Source organism: Myiozetetes cayanensis, unplaced genomic scaffold, assembly GCF_022539395.1.
Source record: "Myiozetetes cayanensis isolate MyiCay16 unplaced genomic scaffold, myiCay2020 scf4, whole genome shotgun sequence".
In the NCBI taxonomy this organism is placed as follows: domain Eukaryota; kingdom Metazoa; phylum Chordata; class Aves; order Passeriformes; family Tyrannidae; genus Myiozetetes; species Myiozetetes cayanensis.
Window position 1 is genome coordinate 1208468 of NW_026087631.1, and position 12984 is coordinate 1221451.

General features: G+C 47.5%; 1 protein-coding gene across 1 annotated transcript; it reads right to left on the reverse strand.

Annotated features, from left to right (window-relative positions):
- Positions 1-6489, reverse strand: ZNF367 (zinc finger protein 367). The gene is made up of 5 exons (XM_050329901.1): positions 6084-6489; positions 5297-5447; positions 3609-3728; positions 3132-3270; positions 1-2537 (listed from the first exon to the last, which is right to left on the reverse strand). Exons 1-5 carry the CDS (start codon positions 6432-6434, stop codon positions 2297-2299), a joined length of 1002 nt encoding a protein of 333 aa, XP_050185858.1. The 5' UTR covers positions 6435-6489; the 3' UTR covers positions 1-2296.
- Between the last annotated feature and the right edge of the window lie 6495 nt (positions 6490-12984).

Sequence of the window (12984 nt, forward strand, 5' to 3'; positions counted from 1 at the left end):
ATTAGAATGACAGCACATCAACTCTTCTGCTTTTAACTCATGCCAAACTACAACTTAATCTTTCAAAGCACTGAACACTTCACAACTCCTTGTACGTAATCACTTAATAAAATAAAAAGCAGTCTTACACACACCAGGTTTTTCTTTTACTTGGTACTTGACCCAAAACTTGCCATGATCCAAAACTGCTTCAGCTGTCTGAATTTTGTCTGCAGCTAAGTACAAGTCAGTGTACTTGTCATATGTGAGGAAATACCCTGCAAGTCACCCAAAGCATTACAGCTGACTAGGGAAAAAACCCCAAATCCTATTACACCAGTCTGCAACCAGCTGGTAATTACAGAGTCTTCTGCCCTGTGAAATACTAGTCAGGAGCAATTCTGAATTATGATTCAGAATTACAACGGATTTATGTCCAGGGCTCATTTTGGGATCAGATTATTTGCGTGAAGCCAGATTTACAGTCAGTAGCATGTAATTTTTCTGAGAAACTCAAATCCTACACACATGAACTACCAGTTTTACGTAGGCTAAGAAGCCTAGTAAGACTAGTGTTTCCTACTTTTTTTCAGGAGCTGAAGCAAAAATTAAACCGTATCACTGGTGCAAAATTACTTACATTCAATGACAGTGATTTTTATTTTAATTATTCAATTACTCTTTAGCTAAGTGCATCAACAAAAGATTTAAGTGAACTGGGTTAATGAGATTTTCAAACACAACAGGTTATCAGAGAACGCATTTCATTAGTTGCAGTTCCTGGTGTAAACCCACTCTACTTTTCTGGAACAGCTGTATGCATCTGGTCAGCCCTTATCAAGTCATTGATAAAATTATTTCTTCCTCTTGTTTAAGTGAGAGGGAAATAGGCTTCCCTTCTCATTTGAATTTCCTGACCTTCAACAAAAGGAAGAAGTTAAAGCAAGCACGTCAGTAAATGCACATTATTAATATCCCCTTAAGCAGTAGCTTAATAACAACAACCAACAACAAAACCACACAACAAGACGTCCCATCTGAAAACAAACCTTTGTTAGAATATTAGGAATCTCTGGCTGCCTTCAAAGCAAAGTGTGGAAAAAGATCACCATGAGACTGCTACTGAGAAGCATACAACATTCTCAAAGTGACAAGATACCCTGTTAAACGCTTTATATCAGCATGAGTACTAGGCAGCATTCTGTAACTTCATTTATTTGGGAAATACATGATATCCAACTGTTAACACACTTGTAGCTATCTTTGGAAGCCTATTTCCTATTTGTAGAGTGAATACTTTCCAGCAGTGTTTAACTGATAGCGGTGCTATGGTTAGTGAACACAAAATCGGCATGTTATCCTGAAATAAAGCAGTAAGGTGGCTTTAGGCACAGAAGTATGGAGGCTCCTATTTGCTGATCATCATATAAAAGCAATACTTTAAAACTTAGTGTTTCCTAATAAAAGATCTGGAATACTTTACTACAGATCCATACCACCCTGTAAATACCCCCTTTATTAACAAAATCAAGTGCCAAATCACTACAGGGTCTGAAAAAAAACATCTGAAAAAGTATTACCAATTGTTTTGTCTAGACTTTGCAAGACTAATCATTTTCAGATAAAACAAACAATGTGCAAAAGTTCCCAACATCACATGTTAGGAATAACAAGTGCTACCAAGAGATTCTGCTGAAATCAAATCAGAAAATGTAAAGCAGCAAAGTCAAGCCTCATACCTTGAGCAGTCACAGCGAAGATACTGAACAACCTTAGGGTTTCCTGCATGAAGCAGTTCCTTTCCCAATGCAAGCTGAGATGATTAACCTTTGCCTTTCACCTTGGTGATACTAGGTAAAGACATACTGACATTAGAAAAACACAATTTTGTTGCTGTTTAACAGTATCCCCAAACCTATCGTTTTTTATAAATTTGCTTAAATAGTCATATAAATTCTTTTTGTCAGCCTTCTTTGGCCACGTGTACCATTCTGCTAATTGCGAACGCTCTGTTCAGCAAGTGCTTCCTGTGAAAACTGCTCCAAATAAATGAGTTAACCTTGCAAAATCTAGCTTCCCGTGACACATAGATCCGTCAACCCCATATTTACAAAATACTTAAGAAACTTTTACACCTGTCTCCTACCTCAACAAAAAGTGCAATTCTCTCACCCCGCGTTACGGGGCAACGACATTCTTCATAAACTCTACAGAATAGCAGCCTATGATAAGCAAATAAGGTGCTTAGCTTATGCTCAGGGTCTAACTGGTTAAGTGACACCAGCAGGTACGTTCTGCGTGGGCAGACTGCTCCTATCTACTGCCGCAGGGGTGCCACGGCCAGGTTTGCCAGCTCGATGAGGGCCAGCGCTCCGTGCATGCGCTCGCGCTGCTCCTGCAGGCGGCGGAGGCAGGCGGCCGAGTGGGCGCTGCTCTTCTCCTCGTCCTCCTCCTCGTCCGACTGCAGGTACTCCATGGGGTCCTGCTGCTCCTGGTCCGTCTTCTGGATTGCTTTGGTTTTCAAAGCAAGAGCGCGCTGCTCCCTGGTCTCCCAGTACCTGTAACACCAGAGGTGGGGAATGCCTTGTGAAACGAGCACACCTGAGTCGCACGCCAGCAACCCACAGCTGCTGAAAACCTCCCCAGTGCCGCCCTGCATCCGACTAAGCACTGCACTTGACTTTAGTCAGCCCTTATATGGCAGTACTTAAGCTGTCAGAAACCTTATTTATTCAGTATTATTTATTTATTTATTTATTTGTATTTATATTTATTTATTCAGTGCCCAAGTGAACATCTGTGACAGATTTCTCCTTTACGTGGTATTCCCAGCAGGCAGACACAGTTGTTGCCCCTCATACAACTGCAAATTCAGCAAGACTGTAGCACTAACAAGGTTTTAGCAGGCGCTGATCAAGCAAAGGAGGGCATTTAAGCAGAGAGCAAAACCAAAACAAAACTGGAAGAAAAAAGGTCTCACGAGGAACTTTGTCTTAAAGGAGTTCAGACTCCCTTAAGGAGGACTGATACTTACTGCAGGAGTGTATAGTTTTGGTTTGTTGGGGGGGGTTTTACTGTTCTGAAGAGTAAAACGCTTTGTCAGACCACCCTTGTGAGTATTTCAAGAAAGGTGACACCGTGAGGGAACTTACTTTGCTAGCCACTCAGCCACAGCTTTATTGTCAGCCGTCTGCTTCTTGGTCAGCCTGTCTGTGAGCTCCTCCCTCTTCAGCCGGGCGTAGGGATGCTTTGGGCAGTGACGGTTTGCATGTGTGAATCTGCTCAAACAGCCTTAAAAACACACAGTGAAAACGAGGAACACGTTATGGAGAGCAGCCTGCCAGTGACTAAGTGTAACATCTGTGGGATGAAGGTGCCACCTAATCCCAGGCTTGGTTGAAAACAGCATGCTGTGGTTGCACGGTTCATAACATGCCCCTTCATTTTATACATTAGTATCTAGTGACAGAGAACATACAAACCTCAGATACATATTTGCCGAATAACCCCAGAAGTCCCGCCAAAAATTAAGCTCCAGAGCTTTTATGTATCTTTGCCAAGTGAACTTGCATACACTTCCAGTACTGGTCTGACCCTAGAAAGCTGCAGATTGTTGTCTGATGACTCACCATTCTCCGAGCAGACAAATGGTTTCTCTCCTGTGTGGAGACGCTGGTGAGTTTTGAGCTGCCCACTCTGTACAAAGGCTTTCCCACAGTCTGGGTAGTCACATAAATAGGGCCTTTCACCTTGAAAATAATGAACAGAGATTTATGAAAGCTGACTGTAAGTCATAGCATCCAGTGTTGATCCCCAGCATGAGACTTAAACAAGCAAGTTTGCCTTTTAGCCACTCAGACACTTGCATCTACTTAAGAAATCTGGGTTTACTCTGAAGTACATGTTCTATGCTACTGGAGAATATACTTATTTCCGGAGAGGAAAAGAAGTGTATTTTTTCCCTTGTCGTGTTTTCTGATTTAAGACTCTCGGATAACACCACATAAGCTTTGTCCCGTGAAACTATGGACCTTTAGAGCAGGAAATACAGGAAGGAAATGGACAAGTAAAGTAATTCATGTTGTAATAAGAGAAATTTTATCCTTGGCACAGCCTGAACTAGGGTGAAATACTTGAGGTCAACATTACAATAACATGCGAGGTTGCAGAAATATCTCACTAGGAGAAAGTCTCGCTTTTGAGAAAAGTCATAATGATGGAGGCTGCACAAGAAACTTATTCCAGACCTAAGTCAACAAAGTTTTCTTAGAACAGAGGAAGACTTCTCCACGCAAACTGCAACCAGAAGAAACAAGGCAGCAGGTGTCTCCTTCCTCGAGAGGACCTGACTGCAGGCACTACGCAAAGGCTCCACAGGGAGGAGGAGGAATGACACCAGGGTAAGCTCTGCTTAGTTCAGTAGTTCAAGTTCAGCTCCTTGTACAACCAGGTGAAATAACACTGTCTTTTGACCAAAACCCATGAGGAAACTGCTGTTTAATTTTATTATCTAGATTAGTTGTAGGGACTTGAATCAGAAGAAGAGAAGGTGGGAGCCAAGGTTTGTGTGGGGTTTTCTTAGCTTGGCTGGGGGGGAGTGCTGGTGGTTGTGTCTGTGCTGTGATCTATGTTAGTTCATACTTTATTGCAAATATAGAGTGCTGCTGAAACATTAAGTAAAACAAAATGTATTTGCTTGGTTGAAAAACCTAAACCAACAGTATCTCAAGCCCAGCTGAATGAGTTCATCATACACTTTCACTTAACTGCAAGCTGCCTTCCAAATACTGTTCAGAGAATCAGCATGACCACTTCCACTCCAGAAAATGAATCCTAGATGGTGGGAAAAAACAACTGGGCACTACTTTTAAGCACATGGACTCTTTTCTCAACATTTAAGCTACACTTCTAGGGTATTACAGTGCTGAAGTTGTCATCCACTTTCTAAGTTACTGTAACCTCTTACAGGAAAATTTCCACTGTGGTGTGAAAAACACACCACCAATAGGGAATCCAATAACAGAAAAGTTCTCCCTCTTACAAAGTAAGTCTGTGACTGCAACAGATAAAATATCTCTGTCATTTATCTATACTCTTACAGCCCAAATTGCTGCTGCACCTCCCCACACAAACACAAAGACTCTGAGTGACTAAGAAGGGCTGGAAATAAAGCGTGATTAACTTCGCGGTTCCAATACAATATCAACAGGGCAAGTGTTTGGGGGTTGCTGTGTGGTTCGTTTGCAGGGTTTTAACTCCTTCCCTGGTGCTTGCTAAGCGCTCAGCCCAGCAATCCACACACCCCCCCTCTACTTACCCGTGTGAGTGCGCTTGTGGGCCTGCAGTGACTTTCCTCGTGGGAAGACCCTGTTGCAGATGTTGCAGCGGATCCTGCTGGAGGAGTGCTCTCCTTCGCTGATCAGGTCTCGGACGGTGTCAGCTCTCGGCCGGCCGCGTCTGATCACATCCTGGGTGTAAACATCAAGGGAACTGAGCCCCAGGACCTTCCCCGCCCCGCAGCACGGCCAAGAGGCACAGCACGGCCCGCAGTGCCGGCACTGAGGACGGCGACAGCGGTGCCCTGACAGCACAGAACCACCCCGGTCTGTTCAGTGTGTGGTCACCCACACAGGAGAGAACGACTTCCTCACGTTCAGGTGGAACTTTCTGTGCGTGATTCTGCCCGGTCCCCTTGTGCTGTTGTTCGGCACCACCGTGCAGAGCCTGGATCCGTCCTCCTGGCACCCCCGCCAGATATTTACAGGCTTTAGCGAGTTCCCCTCCGCGTCTCGTCTCACGGCTGAACAGGCCCGGCTCCCTCAGCCCTCCGAGGTGTCAGATGCCCCTGTCCCCTGTCCCCCCTCGCAGCCCGTGCTGGGCCCACCGCAGGAGCTCCCTGTCCCCGTGCTCCTGGGGAGCCCCGCCCGGGCACGGCGCTGCCGCCGGGAGGGCAGAGCACGGGGGTTTTCCACGGACGGGGGTTTCCCATGGACACGATCCCAATTCCATCCCATCCCATCCCGCTGTGCCCGCGGCGCTGCCGGAAGTGCCCAGCCTTTAAATGGCCGGGCAGTAGGGCGGGCGGGTCCCCCTCCCCGGCTCACCTTGGGGTGCCGGTGGCGGCCGCCGCTCCCCGCCGGCTCCTCGTCCGCGGCGGGGGCTCTGCCCGCGGCCCCGCGGGGCGGCGGCAGCGCCGAGGGCCCGGCCGTGCCGTCCCCGCCGCCGGGGCTGAGGGTCACGTTGTGCGCGTTCTCGCCCCAGCGCCACGGGTACACCATGAAGTCGCTGAAGCCGGGGCTGGTGGGGACCGGCGGGACGGGCATCGGCTCCTCTCCGCCGCCCCACGCCGGGGAGGGCTTGATCGGCGTGGTTTTGATAACGGAGACCAGGACGCGCTTCGGCGAGTCCTGGCAAAAAATCACCGAGGGGGGGCCCGGCGGCAGCCGCTCCGCCATCGCCGACCCCTCGCGGGCAGCGGCGAGGGGAGCGCGGCGAGAGGGAGGGGAGGGCTCTCCGCCGTGGGTCGTGTGGCCGCACGGAGGTCCCGCGGCCGCCGCCACCTGTCTCCGCGCCGCTCCGCCTCAGCCGCTCATCCCCGGGCACGGCGGCCCCGCGCGGTCTCGGTGCCTCTCCCCCCGCGCCCCGTCCGCCCGGAGAGGCGGCAGCGCCCGCGCCGTCCCGGAGCGCCCGCAGGACCCGCCGCGCCCGGCCCGGCCCGGCCCGCCGCTTTTCCCGCGTTACGTTTCGCGCCCGCGCGCAGCCAATCACCGCGCGCCGGCGTCACGGGGCGCGCGCTCCCGCCGGCCAATCGCGAGGCGAGGCGGCCGGCGGCCACGCCCCAGAAGGCGGGGCCCTAGCTCGTGGCGCCGCGGGTGCTGCTTTCCTATTGGGCAGGCGGTCCCGCGAGAGGCGCTGATTGGGCCGGCGCCGGGAGGGGCGGGGCCGGCGCGCGCGGGCGGGCTTGGCGCGCTCTGCCCGTGGGCGGGGCCGGTCGCGGCGCGCGGGGCCTTGGCGCGCCCAGCGCCTTAAAGGGGCCGCGCTCGGCGCGGGGCGCTCCGCGGGATGTGCTGGCGCTCCGCGGGATGTGCTGGCGCTCCGCGGGGCTGCTGGCGCTCCGCGGGCCCTGCGCCACCCCTATCCCTATTCCCGCCGGCGGGCAGGGCGCTCCGGGAGCCCGGGGCGGGCGGTGCTGGCGGGGCGGGGCGGTGCGGCCGTCATGGCGCGGGCGGGAGGCGCCCCTTCAGCGCTGCCCGGCGCCGGGAGGCACCCGCGGGCCGGGGCTGTGAGCGGGCAGGAGGCTCCTCTGGCAGGCGGTATTTAAGGAGGATGGTGCCAGACTCCTTGCAGTGGTGTCCAGCGACAGGACGAGGAGCAGTGGCCGTAAACTAAAACATCACAACTTCCACCTCAGCGTGAGGAAGAACCTCTTTCCGCTGAGGATGGCGGAACGCTCGACCAGGCTGCCCCTTGTTTGGGGACATTCCAAACCCCGCTGGATGCGTTCCTGTTTAACCTACTCTGTGTGACCCTGCCTCGACAGGACACTTGTAGCAGGTGCTCTACAGAGGTCCCTTCCAGCCCTGATTATTCTGTGACTCCGTGAAGTTTGTGCAGCTCGCTAGTTTTTGTGTGTCACTGTTTGAGGGGTGGAGGTGTTCTGGTGTTTCGGTTTGGTTTCCTAATTTTTTTTTCCCCCTCTCAATCCATTACAGCTGTTCAGGCATTTAAACACTGTGATTAACTAGAATGGCATCCTCAAATCTGGTCTTCCGGCCTGCGCCCTTTGAAACCGACACTCAGTCTGGTTGTGCAGCTTGTTGCCCCAAACAGGGCTGCTCGGGTGCAAGGCTCCCACAGCCTGGGCCTGGGTCAGCTTTGACTCCCCTGTGTAAGAGCTGTGTGTTCCACGTGTGGGAGAACCGGTGTTACTTAGCATGCTGTGTTTTGGAAATACAATGATACAGGTCTGGCTTCAGCCAGTGAAAACATAAGGTTCGGTTTTTAAATCTGCAAGGAGCCACTGTGCCTTGTTTATGAATCCTTTGGAACTCTGGTTACTTGAAACTGAAAAGAATTTAGCTGTATCAGAGACAGCAGTACTTTGCTTATTTTACGCTGGTATTTTGTGTGTGGTTTGTTTGTTTGTTTGCTGGTTCTTTTTGTGTGCTTTGTTTTTCGTTGTTGGGCTTTTGTTTTGTTTTGGTTGGTTGGGTTTTTTTCTTTTTAAAAGTAGTAGAATTCACTGTTCCAAAGCGTTTGATGTGGGCCTTCTATGCTGAAGTTGCCTAGCAGTGTTACATCAACGTGCCCCTTTTGCCTCAGTGTCTTACCATCACAGTGAGTCTTACTGGCCAGCTGTGGCTTGAGAAAGAATTAAATCCTGTTTCTTACATTAATAGCTAAATTTTGAGGCCAATATCAGGAGGACAGACAAGCCACAGAGCTGTAAAAATAGTGAGATTTTCCCCCTGACCAGTTATGCTCACCACAGTCTGTATGTTTCCGAGAGTGTTGGCAACCATCACTGCTGTCAGGAACGGGAAAGTGCAGGGAAGACCAATTTTGCACCATATGACTGCACCGGTTCTTTGAGCACGGAAAGGCCTTTTGAACTAACTCAGATTTTTGCTTAGTCGAATTCTTGTTCACAGGAATGATTCTCCAGCTTTTCATAGTCAGTGTGACTTGTTAAAGTCCTTGTTAAAGTAGTATTTTTAAAGACTTGCTAAAGCAGTAGGCACTACTGTGCCAACTCAGGCCATGATTACCAGGCCAGGAAAAAAATGCTGCAGCTTGCGACACTTGTTTCCAGAACGAGCAAACTGGTTTCCATATGCTTGGATCTGGAAAAACCTGCAGCCTTAGAAATAAACCAGTGTCAACAGTTCTGGTAAGATAACGGTGTTGTAGAGGAGTGGTGATACAGGAAGGTGTGAGGGGGAAATGACTCACGTTAAAATAATTGCATCCCAAAAACCAAACTGCAAGTACTCTTCGTAACTTTCCAAAGCTACCTGCCTGATGCTTCCAATGGTACATGTAGCTGCTGAAGAACTCAGATGGAATTAATGTTATGAGCTGGTACACAGAACTGTAGGCACTGGGAATGGTGCAGAGCATTGTGAGCAACTGAGTATGTCCATATTTAGCCTGTGCCACTCCACTGTATTTTGTGGTGATATTCAAGGTCTTGGCAGAAGATTCACTTCATTACATAGATCTTGTAAATTTTTCTAGTGCCAGGTAATAGAACTTTGTTCCTGGAGGCAACGCCAGAGAGGGAAGAAGTGAATTGACGCCGCTTCTGATATTTTAACTGCTTTGAACAACAGTGTTTCATGTAGTAATAACAGTAACTAGAAAGAAATGAACTTGCTGTCCAGATCCTGCTACTGGAAGAGGAAACATGCACTCAGAATGTGCGTGGCTTAAAGGGCGTAAAACACACTGATTGTCACAACACAGGGAACTAAAGTAACAGTTCATGCAACATTATGTAAAAAGAGTTCCAGAGTAGTCATCTGTGCTGTAGTGTCTTAGCAATATTAAATATGTTTGCTCTTTATAATACTTTGATGCTATGCTAGTAGCTTAATGTTTTAAAGCATTAATATTTTAGTGCAGAAGAAAGAGAAATCTCTCTCTGAGAGGTGAAGGACTAAGATAATTAAACATGATACAGCCTACAGTCAGATCAAATCCTACTTATACAACAAAGTTTACCTTTTATCATGTGTGACATACTACAGAAATTGTGAAAGGATAGGGAGCAAGGATTCAAGAGAAAGCAAGGAAAAAGTTCCTGTGCTGTATCCAGCTACTTAGACTCAGGAAGGATGTGATGATTATGGAGTTTTGGGATAATAAACTCTGAAATAAAAAGAGCAACTAACTCCCTGAAACAGAACACAAACACATGACAGATGAAGGTGAAGAGAGGTACTTTGCCTCTCTAAAGCGTGCTTCAGCATGTTTCTAGTGATATTTCAAAATTCAGAAAACTCTGAGAAGGTGATGTCCTTTAGATAGATGAGAGCAAATACTTAACCACACTGCACGTGACCTAATTGTGTGTTATAATACAGACTTGTGTAGTAACTTAGCATTGCTCGTAGTACCTTTTATCTGAGTCTCTGTTATTACGTCTTCCAAGTTTTTCTATCGAATCAATATATCAATACCTGGGGTCTTCTCGTTGCTGGCTGTGTCCTGCAGGGTCTCTGGGTGACTGGCCACCTTTCCTGGGGCTCACACACAGAGCTGGGGCACGGGGTGCACTCCTCAACAAGTGCTTCCTGTCAGCATGTCCCTCTCGGCTGAGGTAGCTCGTTACTGTTTGGATTAAGACTTCATGTAGTTAATTTTGTTCAGTAGAATTGCGTTGCTGGAAAATGTATGTGATGAGGGCTAAACCCTCTGAGTGACAGAGTTACCCTCTCTGCCTGTTCTGGTGCCCTGCCCCAGGATGGGACCTTGGGCCCAGTGGTGGGTTCAGGATATTTCTCCTTCAGGCAGGAGAAAACTCTTCCTTCAGGAGATTTTAGGCACTGGAGAATGAGATGTCCAGCGATGAGAGAGTGTCTGTAAGAAAGGTCAAGGAGAGGATGACCCTTGCTGGTGATTAATTGCTCTGCTGTAAAGGTCAGGGAAACACCAATCTCCGTTTGCAATTCTGTCTCCTGTAATTAGGCACCTTTGCCCTTTGCAATAAAAAAAGGGACAAAGAAAAAAAACCCCAAAAAACAGAGGCAAGAGGTCTTTTGCTAAAGATGCTGTATTCCATGTCTGGAATGTATGTCCCATACACCTGCTTGGCAAGCTTGTGAGGGATTGCTGCTCTGTGCACGTGAAAAACCCAGTTGTGGAGAGGGCCTGGGTGGAGGAGAAACTTTGCCAGGCAGCCCTCGTCTTGACTGAAGAAAGATGAGTAACCTGGTGTCAGAAAGGTCGGGCACCTGTGCTTAGCACTGCAAATATGGGATTTGAAATCTCTCCTGCAGAAACTTCATGTTGGTTCCCAGCTGAGAGCGTCAGAAAACTGAGGACTTTTTGGAAGGGTTTACATTAACTTTACAGGTCAGAGTCTTACAGGTAAAGACAAGATACATTTATAGCAAACACTATTTTTGGCTGTCTTTATGGAATCTCTCTGAAATGTTAGACTTTTTTTTTTTTTCTCTTACGAAACTTCATAAAAACAAAGCCGGATTCCACAAACACCAAATCTCTAATCTTACTGCTGGAATATTTCTGAATTCCTCGTATTCATCCCTCTCCAAAGATACTCTGACCTTCAGAGTGCCTGTTAAAGCTGCAAGCACATTACAGTCAGTAATGATGCGCTTTCATCTGTCATTTTTCATACACAGCATAACTTCAAAAAGGTTTGATTCAAACTTGTAAAATAATTAAATAAAAATTGTATTTTAAAAATGTCTCAAAAACTTTCTGGATGCAGTGTGTGCTGGGGAAAGCTAGTGTGGATGCTGCCACTGGTATCAAATCGCTCCAGAAGGGCCTGCAGAAGCCTTTTTTATGTGGGTTTTTTCATGTGTTGCAGTGATGTGATTGTGTTAATATGTTTCTCCAGACTAGAACAGGGCAAAGTAGGTTTCCAATTCATTTTTGTCACTGAAAACTCGTGTAGTTTCATCATTTTACAAAACAGAACAACTGCTTAGAGGCAAATACAGTTGATCTAAGTAAACATTTCTTATGCAGTACTTTATTACTTCATTGTGTTCATGAAAATTTGTACAGAAATTGTTGATTATGTTAATGTGGCTAGCTACTTTCCAAACATAAGAACTATGCAGAAATAATGATTATATACATATATATATATATTCCCTTTGCTGAGTTAGAATTTTATGCTTTTAATTTGAAGCATGTCAGAGCCTGAGGTATTTGACTCAACTCCCAGGGTTTTGTTAAGGTGGATAACAGCCCCAGCTTAGTTACTGTCATTAATTCCATCGATGCAAAGCTGTGATGCTAGAAAGGGTACGGCCCAATTAAATTAATTTTGTTCTGCAGACTGACAGGAGTGTCTTTAACCCTGCCTTTTGAAATATAGCAAGGATTGTTTCAGGGTAAGGACAAAATTAATTTCTAAGCAAAGCTGTGTGTGTAGTGAAGTTACCACGGCCCACAGACGGGACATTCCCCACAGGCAGGGCATTCCCACAGATGGGATGTTGCCTAAATGGCTGTGGGAAAAAAAGGACTCCAAGCCAAATTAGGTAGGAGATAAGATAAGGATACAAAGGCTTTAATGAGCCCCCAGGCTTTCTGGAATACCCCAACGTGCGCTCCCGAAATACAGATGCCCACAGTTTTTATAATGATTTTCACCCAATCCAGTCCAGCCACCACCCAGGTTCTGCCCCCACCACACCTCTTGGGAATTGGGTCTGGGGGCATTTTGGGACCCCCTCTTCTTCATCTTCCTCAGAGCACGTAATGTCCTTGGAGGCCTTCCAGAATTCTAGGCCTGAAGGTTGTTGGGTCTATGGCTGTATCTTGTTCCGTAGGGTTAGGGTGTTCTTCTACAATTCTACCTTGAAAAAGAGACTAAACAGGCTGTGGAATTTCGGGAATTGATATGGGAATGGGTAACAGGGGTTTGAGCTGGTGTGTTAAAGGGATAATATGCTGCTACTCTAAAATCTACATTTACTACATAACTACTTCTAAGGTCTACAAAAATTGAAAAAATCAAAACATCAAAACTCCAAGGTATCAGGGACATTCCCACAGACAGGGCATTCCCACAGACAGGGAATCATTTCCCCACAGACAGGGAATCATTCCCACAGACAGGGAATCATTCCACCACACAGGGAATCATTCCACACACAGGGAATCATTCCCACACAGGGAATCATTCCCACACAGGGCATTCCCACACACAGGGAATCATTCCCACATGGGGAATCATTCCCACACACAGGGAATCATTCCCACATGGGGAATCATTCCCACACACACGGAATCAATCATTCC